This window comes from Patella vulgata, chromosome 4 (genome assembly GCF_932274485.2).
Source record: "Patella vulgata chromosome 4, xgPatVulg1.2, whole genome shotgun sequence".
In the NCBI taxonomy this organism is placed as follows: Eukaryota; Metazoa; Mollusca; class Gastropoda; family Patellidae; genus Patella; species Patella vulgata.
Window position 1 is genome coordinate 64,277,263 of NC_065882.2, and position 21,867 is coordinate 64,299,129.

Sequence of the window (21,867 nt, forward strand, 5' to 3'; positions counted from 1 at the left end):
ATACTATGTATATATTTGTCCAGTTCAACTTTACAGGAAAACAACATCGACTAGGGTGCTTTCGTGGCAAGGGGTTAAAAAAAACAACCCAAAAACTTCATTGCCGAGTAATTATACAAGCCAGAAATCGCTTAGAAAGCGTTTCCAACCATCTAGACACCTGAAGCTTCCACCCCAATCAAGAATTGCTTCCGCCGGCTCTGGCCATTTGTCAGTCTTTCCACCTTCTGTCTCGGCAGTGTCACATCTGTTATTACAGTTTTGAAAGTTGTACACGTGCTTCTTCCTCGAAACAGCCAGAATAATCCTGCAACATACACCCGGACCTTTGCCCGTGTTTTAATTGTACTTGTTTTGTGCATGGGACATTTGTGATTCCCAAAGTAACTTCAATTTAAAGCAGTGGAATATGTATTCTTAAATGGTATCACTAATTCGATCATACATCTTTATGGTTAATCAACTATATAAGAGAAACGGTGTAATTTCAACCAGACAGCCTATATACCCTCGTGGAATAAGACCTCGGTCAACATAACATGTTGTACGGTCATACAGATTGTTATGTCAAAATGGCCATAGATACACGCTCAAATATCACATAATTAAATATATTACATCCAATAGATATATCCCTCTTCGTGTCATCAAGAATATCAAACAACTCCAGTTATATGCCAATGATTTTACCTATAGGCTTGTACAATCCTTAATTAGAAAAGAAATGTTTGGATTTTTTCCCAATCTCAATCCGTCTTTACCCCGCCGTCTTTTTTATATTTTTTGTAAAGCTGTGGTATACTTTTCAGTAAGGTCTCTGATTCGAACAACATGAAACAGAAAAGTCTATAATAAATCTATTTTATTAAGGATAAAAGAGTAGACAATCGACACAAATATGACACTGTGTGTTTCGATAAAAATAAAATGATTATGTGCAAAAATAGAGTTTCGACTCACACGAGGCAACGTGACTAAAGGGTCGTATTTGAAACTATAGTATAGGTGTTTGACTACCCGAACTGCAAAAAAGCGAATAGCGAATATGCAAACATCATGAAAAAAATGAAATGCGTTCCAAGTCCTGCGGTTCTGCACGTCTAATGAAGACGTGTTATGAGAGAAAATTTGCTCGGTCACGGCGTTTCCGCCTACTCTTCATCCAATTCCAACTGTCAAGGGTTCTTTTCCGTGGATGCCAACTTCCGTGGGCATTTCGATTTGTCGTACCATCCGATGACTAGACACACCCTTTTCCGTACTACTGACCAATGGAAACAGCGTTGGAAAATCAAGAGGAATATTTTGTAGCCAAAACCGGAATCAAACACTGGCCACCAAGAAAACAAACTCACATATCTATATACGACAGGAATTAAGGTTGCGTGCGGTCGTTACCCTTTTGGTAAGTCCCGCTTGATTACGACTGCCAAAGTTAGACGAGAATATCTCCAGAAAACTAGAGTTATCAACTGTATTTTAAATCAAAGTGATGAGCAATAGATATTTAACTCGGCATCACTATTTTGGGAGTTGCATACTCCTATCAGCCGCTTTCAAACTTGCCTTATGTGTGCCGCTTAAAGATGCATTATGTAAGAGCTAAATCGGCTTATTGTAGGTCTTCTTTTTGGTTTCAAATATTATAAGAATTATTAATTAGGCACTTATTCACATCACAAGCCCATATTGAACTCTCTAAAGCATCAGATGACCCTGATTTTGAATGGATTAAAGCACAACAGCCATTTAATAATAATGGATAATCAAGAATTTATTTATTATTGTAACAATGGTAGGCATAGTTGACAATTGAGACACTTATTTTAACTTCGTTTAGAATAAACTAATTTGACTGAAATTTTCAATATATTCATTTTTAATTAGCTATGTTTGACTAGTATGGCAAGAACTTTCGGCTCTGTATCTAAATCTTACATAATGTATCTTTAAATAACAAAATATTTAGATTAGATTGAGAAAATACAAGAAGGAATATATGCCAATTATGGCTAAAAGAATCATACCGTTGTTGAACACGATAAGAGGACATAAGTTATAGGTCCACATAACATAATGTTTCATAAAACAAAACATTTACATGTATATAAAATCAATATACAAATATGGGATTTCATGCGGTACAATAATTATAATAAAATGTTATCAAATGTATAATGCACAACCAATTATAAGTGGAATAATAACTACAAAAGAGGCCATGAATGTATATTATGCACATGATCTGTCTTTCACCCGAATCCGCCTTTTTCCGATGACAGCTCTCTTCTTAATTGGTAACCTTCAATTATGTCGAACAAAGCATTTTAAAACGGGTGCATAGGTCGACAGAGATTGTTTGTAAGGCGAAACACGATTACACGAATTAATTCGATCGATATCTTACCCGTTTTAATAAAACACCTTTTTGTCTTCTTGCGTGAATATTTATATTTATTTACACAAATTTCACAACCTCATATCCCAGAAATATTCTAGACTCCAAATATCATATTCTAATCACATGGCACTGACAATATACCCGTCACACGTCCTTTAGAATACAATGTCATATAAATGTACCATTTTAAAATTCATTCCATCTTGGCAAGAATAATCCTATTAAAGCTGAATTCCAGGACTAGCAACGCCCATTTCTGGTTGACCTGACAAACGTATACTTCAAACATTTATCGTCTACTGATTGGCAAATATAACTTAGGGTGTCATATAGTCGTATTTTCGAATTACGCAAGAGGTCTGGACATACTATTTATCTAACAAACTCGATCCCATTTTTATGACGTAAGTTCAAAGCATCGGCTATCGGACCTACCAGTTTTTAAAATAATAGAAAATAGAAATGTTCTTGCTCGTAATTTAATTCAAGACCCCTCTGACATTAGACGCCCGACAAAGATGAAGCCGTATTCCGTTTTCAGTGTCGTTTGATAGCCGTCAAAGAAATTCAGCTTTAAACGCATTAACAGAGTATGAACATTTTAAGAATACATGCTCTCCTCTATGTTATCTCTAAATTCGTAGTAATCATCCAATAGAGTTAGGCCTATGTCGTCTGCTGAACTTTCTTGAGGCACAGAGAAAGCTGTAATTATAAAAATATAAAAAAATATATTTCTGCATATATGCATAAAGAGAGAAATGTAGCGTTAATTTGAAGCATTGAATTCTTTTACTTTTCTATTTTAATTTAAATAATCATACGTAACACTGAATAAAAATAATGAAGTTAACATAACGCATGACAATTGTTTCTAAGAATACTGATCACGGTTGTCATAACAATGATCTGGTCAACCGGTCAAACGGATCAGGGAACTTAGATTTGATTAGGGGGTGCTTGGCATGAGTTCTAAAGTTGTCTGCCATAAGCTGGAACGTGGCGGACATGATACATTTCAAAGAGTAATAGATGTTATGTAAATGAGACAATAACATAAAGCATTATGTGGGTATATTTGATTGTAAATAATTCAAATCCACAAAATTTTACATCAGATTCAGGATACAGGAATGCAAGGATTGGTGTACTGACATGAAGATGAATAAAGAATATGAACTAATAATGATACTTCGTATTTACGTTACAGTTAGGCTACACCACTACTAAACATAAAAGAAAATACTAGGAAAGAGCACATACATTTATATTATATGCCTTAACCTCCTGTTCGTCGACCCCCCCTCTAGCAGACAGTATATAAAATTGTCGGTTTTTTGTCCTTAACTCTATACTGTTGTGCTTCTACAATTTTTGGATAATATTAAAAATTATAAATTGTCTTATACAGCGCTAAATCATGTCCGCTGGTCATTTCTAAGCGCTTCACAGTGAGGTCAACTATTGTTCTTGCTCATATATTTGGTAAACAGATGTTTCTTTAGTGTTGACTTGAAACTTGGATATAGAGGTGTCGTGCGCATTTGTCGTGGAAGCTTATTCCATAAATATGCACCATGAACTGCTAAAGAATATTTTCCATACAATTCATTATATCTTATAGGAACCGAAAGCAATGTTTTATCTGCTGGAGATCGCAAGTTTTGTCGTGCAGTGTCAGAAAACATGGCTTTATGGATAGTTGTCAGAATATAGTCAAATCTAGCTTCTACCGGCAACCATTGGAGTTGCACAAGTCTATTGTTGATGACATCCGATATTTAGATAGGATATGCCACAAATCCTATATTACAATTTGCCGTCGGACTCATCCCCAAAACTCCCAACCTTCCTGGAACAGCAAGGTAGAGAGGTAACTTATTTGTGAACAGACTGCGTAACACGGAACAGGTTAAATTCCATATAGTGAAAAACATTCGACTAAAGGCAATGTGCACACCGAAGTTAAGTGGATATTAGCCTATAACAGGTTAGTAATCTACACACATCTAGAGGGTCAGATCTAAACACTAAGGCCACCATTCAGATCACGAGATGTAAACAGGGTCAGGGTATGTGAATGTTGCTGAGGATTGTGGGTTAGGGTAAAGGTTAGGGCTAGGTCTTGGGTTAGGGTTAGGGTTAGTTCTAGTCTAGCCCTGTCTCCTGGTCGCTCGTCAGTGTACGAAGTAATGACATCACCGGGTTCACGATAATACATTCAAAATTAATAGAACGCACTGTCCAAAAAACCTAATCATTAAATTGAGCACATCTTCATAACGTATAATCTCTAGCTTGAACACAAGGTTGTTAATACAAAGGACAATAACTACTAGCATGCACTTTTTAATGTAAGTTTGAGCACGTTTCATAACCTTGAATTCTTTTCTATATACAGCACATGTATATACATTCTAGTATACCCATCTGTTTCAAGATACATTCCCAACCTGTGGCACCATGGCTTAACAGAAAATGTCGCTACGAATATCTAGTCCTTCACATTTTATTAAGATCGGCATTGAATTTTATAATATTTTGATACATACAATCAAATTCAAATAAATTCAAGAGATGTTATAATTGGCACGGTGTTTTGCAAGTCTGTAAGGTCCGGGGTTTTCCAGCGTGGTTTCCTCTTGTCAGTGGTGCAGGACAGAGGACCTGACAAGTGCAGCTGTCTAGTCGTTCGGACGGTAAAGAAAACAGGCCTCGTGTACACATTGGCGTGCACGTAAGGATCCCTTGGCAACTGGAATTCGATATAAGAGTAGACCGCAGTGCCGCTGTCCGGGCAAACTTTTCCTCATAGCACACTATATGGCATATGCCCGTCGTCAATAACCTTGTCAGAGCAGAACAGTAGGGCGTTAAACCCCATTTCATCTCATTATGCTTTCAAGTCCGGTCCGAGTAGGAGCCACGGTGGCTAGTTGGTTAAGACACTGGCTCGCTAGCCTGGAGGTCGGGTGTCCGATCCCTGCATTGGCCGAGAAAGTTCATCTGGATTTTCCGGCGTGGTTTCACCTTGTCAGTGGTGCAGAACGGAGTGCCTGACAAGGACAGCTGTCTAGTCCTTCGGATGAGACGAAAAACCGAGGTCCCGTGTATACATTGGAATGCACGTAAAAGATCCCTTGGCAGTTGGAATTCGATATAAGAGTAGGCGATAGTGCCGCTGCCCGGGCAAAATTTCCCTCATAGCACACTGTATGGCGTATGCCCGTCTTCATTAGTCCAGCATAGGAGCAGAACAGTAGGACGTTAAACCCCATTTCATTTCATTTCATTTCCGGTCCGAGTTGAAACGCGTGTGCTGGATGATCGAGGATATTTTCTCTACATCCAGTAAAACAGTTGACAGTCTTAGTACAGTGGCGTTGATTGAGAATGAAGATTGAAACCAATGAGTACGAGAATTACCTGTATAAAACCAACACCAAGAGAGACTATACAACACCTATATATATATTATACTATACCTTAAACCGGTCATATTTTTATGACGTCGATGTTTACGACACTTTTTATTCTTCTTAGTAAATCTTATTTTATCTGTACCAATAGCATGTACAAATTAAATTCTAAATATATATCAACCACATTTACACTGTAACTCACCTCAATAAAATGTCAATCAATGTATACCGTATTCATATTTAAACAAATATCTTATAACATTATGTAGAACTAATGGCTGGATATGATTTTAAAATAAGGCATATACTTAGTCGAATTAGCCCATCTTTTAGGTCCTCAAAACGCATTATTATTTGAAAAATATCTCAATTCGTTCAATGCACACCCGTCTCCCAAAAAAAACATAGCACGCCAATTGTTCACCCTGCACCACATAATGTATCGGAGATATAATGCAAGGGCGGGTGGCACTAAAACCAAATATTTTTGGGGGGAGAAGGATGGGTCTCATTCCGCGGCGCCGATATACAGGGTCGTTTGGAACATGCTATATGACATAGGTTGAGCAATGCCATATGAAATAATGAAGATAGAATCTGAACATGAAAATATTCTTGTCAAAACATTGAGAGGGGGCGTAACACCTCTAATCTCATAATGCAAAGCGCATTATTGCGTTTCCTTCATGTAGCCCCACCTTTAACTTTGGCTATATAGGAAAACCTCTTTGTAGATAAAGTTTCAATGACCACGAATTTCAAGATATTATTCTTACCATGACAAATTCCAGAATTCCTCGTTTTAATTACTGTTTTCGTTCTACACGCTTCTTGTTGCATGGTGCAATAATTTCGATACGTCACACCATCCGTACCACATACATTTAAATTTGGTAATGTGGGGTAACAATGATCTCTACAATTAGCACACTGTGGAAAACCAGTGGCAGTATCAGTTAAACACGTTCCGTTATTGGGACACTGCAAAGTACTGCATGTAGCATTTTCTGAAATGACATGAGATTAATAAAGTAAGATCATGACAAGGCCATCCGCTGGGGAGAGCGGGAACAATAACATAAATCAAATTTACATGAACACATTGTGTTTCAATACATTTTTGTGTTCCTAGAACGGACAATATAGAGGTCCGGGTGTATTTTATGAAAATGAAATCAGACTCTTTTAATGCATGGGAAGATGAATTCAAATTTTCAATCTGGTTCGTTTAAATCGCTTGACGATGGCATCAGTTGTTATCCGGTGGCTTACATAATAATATGTTTATATATTCGTTTTAATAAGGGTAATAACCCCCACCAGTACTCTGTTCTAATGGAATGTAATTCCGACCCAATTGGAACCAAACCGCAATTAGCTATATTAATGGGCCCGTGGCCAACATCTAGTCCTTATATCTCTGACATGTTGATTAGTACTCTATATGGTATAACATGCTCATTTCATGTAATGTTCATTAAATACAAGTCATTGAAATTTCACCATTAGGGATAACTTTGAGATATGGTTTATTACCGGGATTACCTTATAATATAAACAAATATTTCTTCCTACCTATACATGGTCGTCTGTACGCTACACGTATTGAACTCTGTTTTCTAAATGTGGCTAATACTATATGACACAAACTAGGATATGTGATACCGTCTTCACCACAAACAGCTTGTTGTTCTCTAGTTCTATTACTACAGACTGAAAAACTATTTACACAGTGAGGTATTCCATTCTGGTCCTCTAAACATGACAAACCATTATTACATGTCACGTTATGACATGACGCTGAAAACATAAAAAAATATTAGGTGTCACCAACAACAGCCAAAGTTGGCGCATTTCGACCTTAAAAACTTAACTCAGCTCAACTCAACGGATAAATACTGTCAGCATTGGCCTTTTACAACCCAAGCTGGATTTTTATACGCCCAATTTTTAGTGTGGGTGTTTAATTTCGTCACCTTGTCCGTCGTTCCGTCAACAACACGTTACGGCTGGCCCCCGGATCCATTCACTTGATTTGATATTTGTTTATTTGGCGCAATGTCTATTTTCTGTCATGTCCGCAGGTTTATTTTGTAGATTTTTGTTTTGCGTGCTGTGCGGTCATCCTGCACTTACTAATAGAGACTACAGTTTTTGGCGGATTCTTTTCGAATTTAGTGTGAAGCTTAAGAGGAATGCCCGCTTTCCGAAAACCTTGTGAACACGAGGCTAAAGTTTTTAATGGAATGTTTTTGAATTTGGTGGAAAGCATTAAGGTCATGGAAAAATGAACCCTATCAATTTTCAACGTTCCAAAAACTCTATGAACGCTATTAAATGCTATAATTCTTTAATGAATCTTTTTCAGATTTGGCTTAAAGCATTGGGATCAATGACCCCTATTCCACAGCCTTCCGTTCTTTGAAGCAGACCTTGTGATCACGATAGGGGCTACAGGTTTTAACAGACTGCTTTTCCAAATTTGGTTGAAAGCAATTGGATCATAAGAGGATGAACCCTAGTGTTTAGATTTCTTCACGGATCCTAGATCCTTATCAAATTTGATCAAAATCCAAGTTTTCTTTCGGTATAAGCTGTAGTTGAGACATAGCTGCAGTATGGGTGTATTCCACGCTTTGCCTGGTTATTTTTGATGACTGTTGACGATATCGCGAACTTACAGCCTTAGAGAGTTAAAGAAGATTATTTGGGGTGAAGTCAGTCACGATCTCCGGGGAAAAAGACGGACAGAAATGTTTGGCTAAACTTTTTTTTTCTACGGACTCCATATCTTGTTGACTGTCCATTTAAGTAAATTAATTAAATCTTACCCTTACAACGACCAGAGTAGACAGCAGGTATTCTTGAATTAAACCGACAGTTGTATCTTTGCAAACTGCAGTTGTTCCTATACGTCACACCATTGGACCCACACACCAGACCTTGTAATTTTACTTCCCTGGGACAATCAGGAACGCACACACACTTTGGATAACCACGCCGTACTCTGCACTCCCGGTTCTGTTCACATCTTACATTAACACAGCTAGCTAACAGAAACTTACTTCATTGATGAATTGTGGATTTATTTATAGAGCAGGATAGTTTTTATTAATGTGTAAAACAAATTTCATTAGATTTGATGTGCTCATTTATTCAATTTTGAAATATTACTTAACGTTGCGCATGCTTTTGTTATTAAGGTAAATGAAGAATGACGTCCTTAATCATATAAGGAGGCTACCCAACCACAATTAGACAGTTTGTTCCTGACCATGGGCATGAATCGGTGAGATCACGTTTCTTGAAAGAGACTATTCTTAAGTAGCAGACACACTAGGTTGATTCGGCCGAACGATTGAGCTGAATGATTAAGCTAGTGTGTCCACCGCTTTAGAACACATGACTAATATGTAAAGACGACCGTTAAAACCAGCGTTGCAAAGGGTAGAGCACACCGACCCTTCCTTATGTACATATTGTTTACTTACTGTGGCAAGGAGAACAATTGGGCGCACCTCCTGACAATATGGCCCATATAAAGAGTGTACTTCTAGAAGGATTAGGATACGGATTCCACGACATGGTTGCTATTCCACTAGCACAGCACTCCTCTCTTGTCATATTTAAGCCATATACATTACGACACAATCCATGTCTATTGATGGACATCCAACAAGTTCCACCTGCAGCTTAAGAACATACATAAATACACGTAATTACATATTCAGAAGCAGGTCGCCTTGTACCAGGTAGTTTTGTGTTCAGGACAGTAAGTTCAACACAATACTTGATGTCAGTGTTAGGAGTAACGGATGAGCAGGGTATCTTTCTAGAATGGGGTTAAAAATCGTATACGGTAATTTGAATTTCTATGGTTAAATGTACAATGGGGGGGGGGGGGGGGGGCTGTATTATGCTAGTTTCCACCTACTCTTCTCCAAATGGTTAACTTTGGATTTTTGTCCTATTCGGAGGATTATGTACACTTTCACGCCGATATGCGTACGACCAGTGCTCTACCAATCGACTACCCCGATCCCCTACCCATCGACTACCCCAGTCTCCATCGTTGCAGAAGACTTAGTTCAACATATTTTATTACTATTATGTAAACTTGCGTACACTTACACTCCGGTTGGATACGCCTACCGACTTTTCTTAAATCTGAAAACACCGATTAAATACATAGTTAATGTCCGCGTAGTTACAGTCAAAGAGAAAATACGTTTCCCATGAAAACCAAAAATCACTGAATGTTTTCACAAACTGCGATTAATCAATCATATTATTGAATTTGAATTGGACAGGTTGAATGCATTGAACGACATGCATAACGACTGCAATTTCAACCATTCTTCTATGCACTTATTGATTTGGGAATTGTAATGGTTATAAAAATATTAAACACTAATTATACTTCATAAATATCATACCAAATAACCCAGTATTAGGGCTGGATGTTATCAATACATAATTTAAAACACATCAATTGTATAGCTTATGTGAACTTTACATACGTGACTCAACGTAATATTAGTGTCAAAATTTAAAGGGACATTTTTATTCAGCTATATATGTTCCCCCTTGTCAGTGTTGCAGGATAGAGGGCCTGACAATGACAACCTACAGTCGATCGGATGCGACGAAATACCGAGGCTTGTTTACACAATAGCGTGCACGTAAAAGACCTCTTGGCAGTTCAAATTCGATACTTGGAAGATTGACCGTAGCGCCACGGTCCTGACAAAAATTCTCATCTATTACTCTGTAAGGTGTATGAAATTCTTCATTAGCCCAACCGGAGAAGAACAGTAGGACGTTAAACCCTATTTCATTTATTCAACTATGCGCTTCGTTGAACGGTAAGAACAAGACCCAATCATTCCGCTTCCGGTTCAAGCTTAAGAAATTATACAACCCCATAAAAGCTGGCCATTTTTATATTTCTATATTTTTGGGGAAGAGAGGTCTTGCCCAAGTTGATGTCTTAATGTATTAAACTATAATGTTTAAAACAACACACAGTTTTAAAGGCATATAAAGTCAGACTGTTCCCATAACATAGCCTATGTAAAATGTTAATAATCTGTACCATTTTATAGTTAATATATCTGCATATTTAATGACAGATAGATAGGTGGCGATGTGAAATCAATATAAACCCTTGTAAACTTTAAAGATGCATTATGTAAGAGCTAAATGGGCCTATTGCAAGTGTTTTTGTTTAGCTTCAAATGTTATATATATATATATATATTTTAGAAATTTTATTAACATGTCAAGACCATTATCACATAGGTTTAAATGAATCTGAACACCCGCGAGATTTAAAAATTTAACAATAATATGGATAATCGAGACTTAGTCTCGGTTGACAGGAACCGTTGCTACGATATTTCAGGATCTACACTACATCTTTAAACATTCATAAATTCGCCTACAAATGAAGCCATTTGAATGAAATTTACAATATAATATATACACCTTTTCATTATATTGTTTTGAAGTATTACTGCAATAACAACCAGCTATTTATGTAACATAATGCTTCCCTAAATGTCCATAATTTTTTTATTCACAGTAAGTGTATTCTATAGAATTGTGACCTACGTATTTACAGTTTAATTATTAAATGCCATTGAATCAATTTAACTTTTGATTCTCTACGATCTGGAAACTGTAGATTTAACTTTTATTCTAGGACCTCGAGGTTTTAATTTCCGTTTTGAAATATGAAGCATTGGGTCGACCATAGCTAATCAGCACCCAGTTTGTAAATGTTCATATTTGAAGTATCTTTATCGTCCTGAATATTTGAACTATTAACTACCCGGTGAAAACCGATTGTTTATATTTAGAAAGGTCAGGGCAGTAGTTAATGGGAACAACATTCATGTCTTTCATGCTTCTACTACACTGGTTTTAATACTATATGTATGTTATATGTACTGAAAACGCAGCACATTTATAAGCGGATCATTTTAAATCTCATTAATTCTAAGTTTGAATCCAATGTAACTGTCACCGTTCATGCCATATAAAAGCGACCTTCTGAAGAAATAAAATGACGGGTTTACCAAAATACTGAACAATACAGAGTCTTGTCAATATTAACATTCCAGGCAATCCCGCATTGCATTTGCATATTTGAGAAATTTGTAAGGGATGTGATTCGTCTATTTTGCTCCTAGCTCCCATGCACACGAAAATACATGTATAATAGCATAGATTTACTTAGGATCTGCCAATTTGCTATGGGTACTAAAATATGTTCAATTGTACATCCATTCCTTATATTCTTCAAAAATACACACCTTTCACAGTTTATTGTTCTCAATTGATTTCCTGTCATTAAAATGAATGCGTAAATAAGCTCAACTATAATATCAGTGGCCGATAAAAAAAAATAGACGTCTGACGTAACGTCTGAATATCGCTTATTTCAAAAATAGCGTAGCCGAAATGTCTACATGGGTTACGTACTCATTAAAAACAAAACTCTAGACATTTGGCATTTGATAGAAGTCTGTTCAAAAGCACCGAGTGAATAACATATCGATTTGTAGTAAATTATTGCAAACGTATTTTAATAGTAAATGAATCTATTAAGACTCATTTACGAGTGATGTAACTGGTGTGCTTCTAGACACAGGTTTCAAAGCCGCGTGTTTTTTTATGGATAATAAACGTGTTTATGGACACATAACTTGATTTAAAAGTGTGCACTAAACGTGATAAATAATTATTAGTCGATATAACGATATATAACAGGCAAGTCATTGAATACGAGTAGTTAAAATGTCCAGCGGCGGATCCAGTCTCGTGTCAGAACTGCTGGCGGAATGATTCGGAATATCCGGCCATTTTGTTATTAAAACACCGGTGGTCATTTATCAAATCATCTATATTCACGTGTCTTCTAGTTGGCTCATTAAACACTAAGTAGGCCGTGGAGCTTCTATCCGGGCAAATGTCCCTCATAGCACAAGGCATGGTGTACGCTCGTCTTCATTAGCCCAGTCGGGGCAGAAAAGTAGGACGTTCACCCCCATTTCATTTCATATCGATTTTTTAAAAAGCGGCCTGGATAGTTAGTATAAACTACTTTCTGACCTAATTTCGATCTTCTCCCGGTTTGAAATTATGTTCCTGGTGATTTATTCCTAATTATATATATCTGTAAAACCGAGACACAGTTATCAAAGACCCAGTTTTGCACCGGATCCTTTAAACAATCAATTATCGATTAACGCAGAGTTTATTTTGTGGTCAGAAACCCGTGACCATTTGATGATTTAGGTTTGCACTCAAAACACCGAAGCCTGGTTCACTGGATCAGAACATTAATGTAATTGCACAAAATCGATAAAATTAGTAAAATCTGACTGGCGGACGCGTGGCAGATGATTATCTGAAACCGGAAGTCACATGGTTACACATGATTATATTAGACACAGCTCACTTTCTCTCCCTTCCCCCCTTTTGCATGGTGACCTTTGTTGACCTTTTGGTGTAGGATCAAAGAAAATGGTTTGAAAATACATTTTCTGTCAGGTTTCGGTAAATATTCATGACTTTGAGGCGGAAGGATGCGAAAGTTAAGAGGCTGGTAAGGTTGAAATGAAATGAAATGAAATGGGGTTTAACGTCCTACTGTTCTGCTCCTAAACTGGGCTAATGAAGACGGTGGTAAGGTTGAAATGTATGCTACTTTCAGTTTGTGTATCTCAAATTTTCCATGGTGTACCTTAGACCTGTGTTAGAAAGCGTTCAATCCCGCGAAAATTTGGGGAAAAGTTAGACACGGTCTATAACAATAAATTCAATGGTGAAATAATTGGTGATCTGTAGCTATAATGTATGCAAACCTCCACCAACTTCCAAGCATATGTTTCAGTTTTAAAACTATTTGAACTATAGTACCTACTGTGGCCCAGACCCCAAAAACGGGTTTAACTGCAGGGGTTGTCATGTCTGCCACTACGACACATGTTAATGATGTGTTTTACTAAAAATTATGAAACGATTATCTTGTAGTATATAATCCTTGAGAGGCATTTAGCGATTGAGCACACTAAGAAACACAACAAAATTTATATGGAAAACAATCCCTGGGTTATACAAATATAAACACATATAAAGTGCTTGAAAACGGTAAGAGAATACTTGTCGAAACGTCGTGATTTATGTTTATAAACCAGCGATTGTTTTCCATATAAACTGAGTTGTGTATATTTTTACCTCTTGGGACATTAAATATTTTATTTCACATTAAGAATTATTTATATGTAAAACCTGGGAACTACAGTGGCTCAGTGAGTTAGACACCCGGCCTACTAATCAGGAGTTCCCCGGGATTTGCAGTTGGACTTCATTTGCAACCCTGGCCAAATTTCTTTCATGGCATCCTACATTACGTGTGGAGTCTCCATAACCCCGGTTGAAGCAGAAGGCTAGGATGTTAACCTTCCCTATGCCTTACTTTTGAATTGACGTCTGTCCAAATAAAAATATTGATATTAGTTTCAAATGTTTATTTTACCTAAAGGGCTACTAACGAGCTATTTGAAATAGATGATTGTGATTAATTAGACTACAGGATAATAATAGTTATACAGAAGTACAACAAATATTTGCTATTTAAACTTCTGTTAAAAACCGAAGGGTGGTTTCAAAGTAGTGATTGGCAAAGAAAAACGACTAGTCGTTCGGATGGTACAATAGCAAAGATCTTGTGTATACTATTGGGATCAGGTTAACGGTCGCTGTACCGCTGCCAGGACAAAATTTCCTTCATAGACTACTGCATGACATATGCCCGTCTTGATTTCCCTGTTGATGCCCACCCAACTTCATTATGCAAGAGCTAAATCTGCCTATTGCAGGTCTTTCCTGTTGTCTTATATATGAATTATTGATTTGATATTAATTAACTTACTAAGACTATAATCAACTCTCGATGCCATCGGATACACTAGATTTCTAATAGATTTAAATACGATTTGCGGTTGAAATGGATAATCGAGATATTTTTATTATCGTAACGACGGTAGCAATAACAATCGAGGATACACTGTAATTGCATCGGCATTAACTCGGCTCATAGTGAAGTAATTTTATAATTTTCAACATATTCCCTTTTCATTACTATAGCGAGAATTGTCACTGTCAACTCTTTATCCAATCATACATAATTCCCCTTTAATTAAAGGAGAGATAATTTGAACTTAGATATCCGAATATAATCTTTAAGTGGCATTTAGCGATTGGGAAACACATTAACAGAACACGATATCTATGGGTAAACAATCTATGGTTTTATTCTAAAAGCACGACGTTTCGACAAGTATCCTCTTGCCGTTATCAAGCACAATGACATTTAGTAAACTCGAGGTTAATATACAAGATATGCATGATGAAGCCATTTACAGAGATTACCAACCCAGTGGTTTAAATACAAAAGTGAAACAAAAAGTTAACAATTTGTTAATTACTGGACTGCGATATGTGTTATCGTCAGTGCGGACTGGGCCCCACTGTCCACCTGTCCGTGACAGGTGGGCCTAAGCTCATTAAAAAAAGTGGACCTAAGCTTATAAAGAAAAAAGAAAAAAGAGATAGAAAAATGAAATAAGAAAAAGAAAGGAGAGGGGAGGAAAGAAAAGAAAGAAGAAGGGCGAGGACGACAGGACAGGACACAGAACAGCAGAAATAAATGATAGGAAGCTTTGGTCTGAAATGCTTGGAAAATGGGTTTGCGGTTGTCAATTTTTAAATTTTTAAAATTTTCCTGAGGGGAGGGGACCCCCAGACCCTCCACGGATGCTAATGCGCCTTCGGCGTGCTAGTGACGCGCCTTCATTGCGTACATGCGTCGGCCGTGGTCAATGACCTGACAGGTGGGCCTTTGGCCTACCAGTCCGGCACTGGTTATCGTTAACCAATAATAGATTGATTAGTGTAAACACTTACTCGTGATATCTATATTCAAAACGTCAAAGAAGTGCATCTGGTCTATCAGAGTGTGTTGCAGGGTTTTAGGGGGATAGCCTTTACAATGACATGAATGATATATTAATTGTGTAAACAAGCACAATCGATAACAGACTCTTTCAAGCAAACTTATATTTAGTAGACTGTCTTCTTTGGGAAACACATTTCTTAGAGGTATTCTTTCAATTGTTTAAAGACACAGAAGACTTTATAACGGTTGCTTAAAACACACAAGTTTACAAATGATGTCTCGAGTAGGTAATATTATACATACAACCGCCGTGTATACATACTTCCGATTTTTTTTTTAGAAGAAATGAAAGGAATTATGATAATCATATTTTATCGACTGTTGAATTTTGACGCATGTTCAAAGCATTTCTTAACGTCAAGATAGATTATCAGTTTTTCCAAAAAGGAAAGGTGGTCTAATGTATCGCTTTATGGGAAATTTAATATTCTATAGTTACGAATAGAATGCGCTACCTTTGACCAATCCCACATTCTTATCGTGCGTCAAATACAATATAAATATTTCGGATAATGTTATCAATTATATGGGTTTTTCTCTCAAAATACAGGTGTAAATGGCTGCTGTTACCGTCTAACAATCTAAAGAGAGCAACAAGTGCAAAAGCCGAAAAAATCTGTATGGAAACCATGGTGGCTGTTGTGTAAGCCTATATTAGTATAGGCTACAATTATTACGGATAATGGAGACTGATCGAGACATGATTACCATGATAATACATTTTAATTCTACTTTCATCTTTTCATCAGCATAAAATAATGAATTATTATAGTGTGTGTATTATTATAGATTTGTTTTATTCGATTTTCAAACTAACTGTTCCTTTCGTTGTTTGATTTTGTAAACACACCTGAATGTACAGGATATGACGATCCAAATGTGGTCCCATATAAGGGTAGTGCTTAAAAAGGTGCCATTTTTAGTAATTATACAGAAATCGGGATGTCTGCTTAGTTTGTCCAAATAAGGAATACAAGAGTATCGAGAGTCTTGCAATGTCGCCCAAATCGTTATTATAGCCCTAATCCCTGAAATTTGAAAGTTACCCGTCAAAATGCTGCTGATGGGTAAATATTCGTTGCTTGGCAACGATCCGCATTTAGGTAATTGTGCTACACTGCTCTCTGAATTAAAAAAACCCAGATTCGTTCAATTTCACTTACACACTCTTAATTATTGTAGATATAAGGAATATTACAATTTATATTATAAACATTCTGTTGATGAGAAATGCTCTTACCAACAACTCAGCATGCTACTTGCATTTGACCCAAACTGGTAAATAAGTAACTGTAAGATATGGTATAACCTTTCCCACGGGATTTCTAGTCAATTACTAAATTTAAAGATAGATTTTGTTTAATTATCTGTGAATATTCTTTTAATGGCTACCAGTTAGGGACGATTGGTTTCGCATACTACAATAATTAATTACTAATTTCTTTAGATAGTGGAGACTAAGATGATTTAACGCCGAACATTGTAAAAAGCACCTGTGAAAATCTGAGCAGTTTTAACTTGTAGATAAGGCAGCATGTCTTGAGATTGTGGAGGGAGCTACAATAGCTAAGTGAGTAAAACTCTTGGAGGTCGCGCGTTCACTTCCGGTGTTGGCCGAGATATTTCAGAGGGATTTTCCGGCGTGGGTTTCAAGGAAAGCTGTCTAGTCGTTCGGATGGGACGAAAAACCGAAGTCCCGTGTACACATTGGCGGGCATGTAAAAGATGCTTTGGCAGCTGAAATTCGATACAAGAGTAGGTCGTAGCGCAGATATCCGGGCAAAATTTCCCTCATAGCACACTGTATGGCGTAAGTCCGTCGTCATTAGCCCAGTCGGTACAGAACAGTAGGACGTTAAATCCCATTTCATTCTATATAAGATTATGGAGGCACTCTTCAACAAAACACACCCGTCTCCATTCGCCCAGTCGGGTCAGAACTGTAAAGAGTTAAACCCCCATTTGATTCCATTTCATTTCAATAAAACAAGCCTTTATGACTCCACCTAATCGTATACGATGGACATGGAACTTCCATAATCTCAAAGTCTCTCCAAAACCGGGAAAATTTTAACAGAGAAAGCTGAACACTCCAGGTTGGCTGTATTTGTATTCGATGAATTGGCCTTCAACACCTTCAATTAATCTACCAACGAGTAATTTCTACGCACAGGTGTGCCATACCCCAGAAATCGGTTATCTCTATACGCACATGCTTATCTATTTCTGTAAACATGCGATTAAAATCTTTTGATCTAATTACAGACATGCATGTAAACAGAATTAAACAGATTGACAGGCATGTAAATAGAGTTAAATAGATTAACAAAATAAACTAATTATAATTCATTTTTTATTTTTTTTTTCCTTGAGCTTTGCGGTTTCCGGATACGTAATTTTGTTATTTGGCGATGTTTTTAGCTTTTCCAGTGTCACGGAGATAACATTTTATTTAATTTTTTACAGACTTCACTTAAAGGGATATAGATAACACACTAAAAGGTACGATTACTGTATAAAGACTATTATTGTAAAGAATAGACTGCCCTGTACAAGACAGTGCAATTATTATTACTTTAATTTCCCCAGGCACAGAAATATGGGGGTAGGGTTTGAAATCATAAGAAGCTAATTAGAACTTCAAAAATGAGCCTGTGCCATATGTTAGAACCACACGATTCGAATACTGTTCGAACAAATAATTTATTAGTAAGAATAATTGTAACTGCGAATATGATATACGACTTTACAATTGACTTATATAGAGCTATGTCGCTCGGTGGGTGCTATTAGAGACAAGAGAGAGAGAGAGAGAGAGAGAGAGAGTAACCCTTGTCAAGTCACTGCATTGCTTGACAAACCTTATGATCTATAAAGCCCACGCGTTACACCTCTCGACCCCCCCCCACACACACACACACACCTCCCCCACGGACATTTAAAGCAAAATATCGTTACACCACTTTATATAAAACTTAATATACATACATATAGGTAATATAACTTACCGTTTGAGGTATAAACAGTTTGTAAAAATAGAAGTAACAGGTATGATGTAACTCCTAGAAAATCCATGGAACACATCTTCTTCATTGATAACGATAGTTAAACAAAACCATAGACAAGTGTTCAAGCATAATTCTAGCGCACTCTTAATTCTTTACTGCCTATATAGAACTGTTTTTATTTTTTTTAATCTTTGCCTAGACCACTCTATTGATTATGAAGTAGTCTTTAATTTTTTTCTGCTGTGCTGTAGCCTCAAGCTTCCTGCGAACACTTGAAATAATACTTTGTCTAGGTCGAAGTGATTTTTACTTCGGTAGAAGACATGGCAACCTTTTTATAGGGCATAAACACAAATATGTCATCCTGGGGTCTCTGTACGGCGCGTTCCTCTAGGATGAACGATTGTCTATACTCTTCATCATTCTAATGACAGTTCTCGTGTCCTCAACCACAAGACGGCAGCTCGTTAGAGACACTTGCAGACTTTAAAAAGTTTGTCAGTTTATTCTAATTACAATCGAATCAATCTTAAATGAGCAATATGTTTGTCTGTCTTGGTGCTCCAGGAAACGGATTGGGTCCTCGTAGTAAAATATCTCGTAAATACAATGTCAGGAAAAAGTTCATGCAGAGAATAATAAGACCAGATAAAACATCTTTACATCGATCTTCACAAATAAGTTGTCCAAGACTGAATAATACGGCTGTTTTTCTGGATTTCAGAAACTTGGTCACGAATATTATTTATATATAGGCATTTAAAAGCTAAACTTAAACTTTGAGTATCTGTTCATAATCACAATGATTACACAGCGCACATGTTATTATATAGATAGCACTTCATCGATTTTCACTTCATTTATGTATTGTTCGCACTATATTATTTCATTGATCTGCTTTTATAACGGTTCTTTTCCTACGCCAGTTTATTGGGTATTGTAGTTTGTAGTTTTCAAAAAGCGATTTAAAAACCAATTTTAACAAAAGTCGTATTTAATTATCCATTTAATTGTCCTAGTAAATTTGTGATTTCTTTTCCTTCTAAATGTTCTTGAGATTTCTATTTACCTGATCTTTCCGAAAGTTCTCTTTGGTATTTCAGAATTCCAGATTAATCCCTGTTACCGTGGAGAAGCCCTTGATAGTCAATGACAAGATCTGTAACAAATCCAAATTGAGGCTAAACATACAATAAAACAGTTAAACCGTTACATCCTATTTCTATATTAAACATGCCACCCATATTATTACATCATCAGAAATTCAATAAATTCCTATGGTATAAAAAAAGTTTTTTAAACAAGGAAAATTTTGATAAATATGTCCCATAAGACCAAATTGTACACTATACTAGTTTTCCTCAATTATAACAAGAAAATATAAGCAATAATACTTTTAAAATTGCATTGAATGCCAATAAATTTGCCCAACCACTCCCCCACACGCTGAAAGTTATTGCAATAGCCTGCACCTGTTGATTATCTATATCTATATTTAGATGTTATCAATCTTATTACATATTAAGAGCATATTATTTACTATAAACAAAGTCTCGTTGAAAGACTGCTGTAGTATCCGAGTGAATTTCGATATTATAGTAAAATCTACTGACACACCAATTAATATGTAGGCTATAATAGACTGCACGCGGTAACCCCCACCATGACATCACATAATATTTCGCGTCATTTCAATATACAATAGTTTATTGGGCCAAAAATAGATTTGTGTTGTTTATAGATTGCGGGTTAGTCGTAGATTTTAGTGATAAGAATTGTACAGCCAAATATAGTAACCCTCCATAAATAGGAGCGACAAAATACTAAGAACATAAGACAAAAAATGAATGAATGAAATCACACCCTACCTTTAATATTATAGACCATAAAGACATTTCTTTAAAAGGCGTAGTTAGAATATATTGAGAGCGTTTCACTTAAATTTTCGAAATAACTGTGGGTAAAAAGAATATTAAATGTGGAATGAATGCGTGGTCAAAAATTTAGACAGGGTTAGGAATCCACTATATTTAGGTGCATTAACGGAAATAGTTTGATAAGAATTTGATTTCTTTTTATTAGTCGTGACTTTACCAGACATTTACAAAGTGGTAAGGCACGGACCTAGAAAGGAGAGCGTGTAAAGGCACACAGTTGGTTTAAAATAATCTGATAACGTCGAAAAAACAACCTTAAAAATTAAGGCCCGGCCCCGGTTTTACAAAACATTTCCAGACTTAAAGTAGCTAAGTCTCTAACTCAATATCATCCAAAATCTTCAACATTGAAAACACGATTTATTTGTCAAATTAAATCAACATTCATGTTGTGATCTTACCGGGAAAAGATGGGCTTTTGATATCCAATATTTAAGACAAAATAAACATTTTACCATTGGTACACGAATCGTGTACCATAAGGCGCATCAAACCCAGTTAAATCAAGAGACTCGAGGGACGAGGCTAGACACATTGCACCAAATCAAACGGCGTATGTAGACTGGAATAACCAGACGCTAGAAATTTGCGCTCGCTTGAGACTGCTGGCTTATTTCGCCGAACATAACTGATTTGAAATTGGAGTAAAAACGGAAACGATTGAATGTAAATCAATTTATACAAATTCATATTACAGCATTATATGCGTTGCGACCCACTTTTGTCAATTTCTAGGTCCCAAATGTTAGCGATTTAGCTCCTTTAAGTTAAGAATTGACTCAAAATTGTTTGCCTTATTGTAACTAAAATATAGCCATTTATAAAAACTTTGTTATTTTAATGTATCAAATACACCAATAAGAAACTATGTGCAAATTTTGGGGTTTCTGGTTCAAAGGTATTTCTCATATATAGTGATTGAAAATTGAGAAAATTCTTAACTTAAGTCTGAGAATGCTTTGTGGAGTCTCTGATTTGAGTGATATAGCAAAAGTTAAAACTCGCAGGAATATCCGTCAAAAACTGCTCAATTCCGATCAATATGAACAGACATGAACTGAAATTCCATCTG

General features: G+C 36.4%; 1 protein-coding gene across 6 annotated transcripts; it reads right to left on the bottom strand.

The window, feature by feature from the left end:
- Positions 1-844: 844 nt before the first annotated feature.
- On the bottom strand, positions 845-20,490 carry LOC126818765 (follistatin). Of its 6 annotated transcripts, none has more exons than XM_050546321.1 (8): positions 20,399-20,490; positions 18,859-20,017; positions 9,315-9,515; positions 8,655-8,873; positions 7,399-7,623; positions 6,600-6,830; positions 5,887-5,959; positions 845-3,106 (listed from the first exon to the last, which is right to left on the bottom strand). In XM_050546321.1, exons 2-8 carry the CDS (start codon positions 18,941-18,943, stop codon positions 3,049-3,051), a joined length of 1,092 nt encoding a protein of 363 aa, XP_050402278.1. In that variant the 5' UTR covers positions 18,944-20,017; positions 20,399-20,490; the 3' UTR covers positions 845-3,048. The 6 variants fall into 6 exon arrangements, with proteins under 6 accessions (XP_050402278.1, XP_050402279.1, XP_050402280.1 ...); XM_050546322.2 differs by lacking the exon at positions 20,399-20,490 and adding an exon at positions 20,253-20,383; XM_050546323.2 differs by lacking the exon at positions 20,399-20,490 and having other exon boundaries at positions 9,315-9,509; positions 18,859-20,158.
- Between the last annotated feature and the right edge of the window lie 1,377 nt (positions 20,491-21,867).

Excerpts from the sequence above, each read along its gene's own strand:
- LOC126818765 (XM_050546321.1), bottom strand. The coding sequence starts at position 18,943 with ATGAAGAAGATGTGTTCCATGGATTTTCTAGGAGTTACATCATACCTG. Across the intron at positions 9,516-18,858 it reads AACTGTTTATACCTCAAACG|CTGCAGGTGGAACTTGTTGG; the intron begins GTAAGTTATATT and ends TATGTTCTTAAG. Across the intron at positions 3,107-5,886 it reads AAAAATATGACCGGTTTAAG|CTTTCTCTGTGCCTCAAGAA; the intron begins GTATAGTATAAT and ends TTATAATTACAG.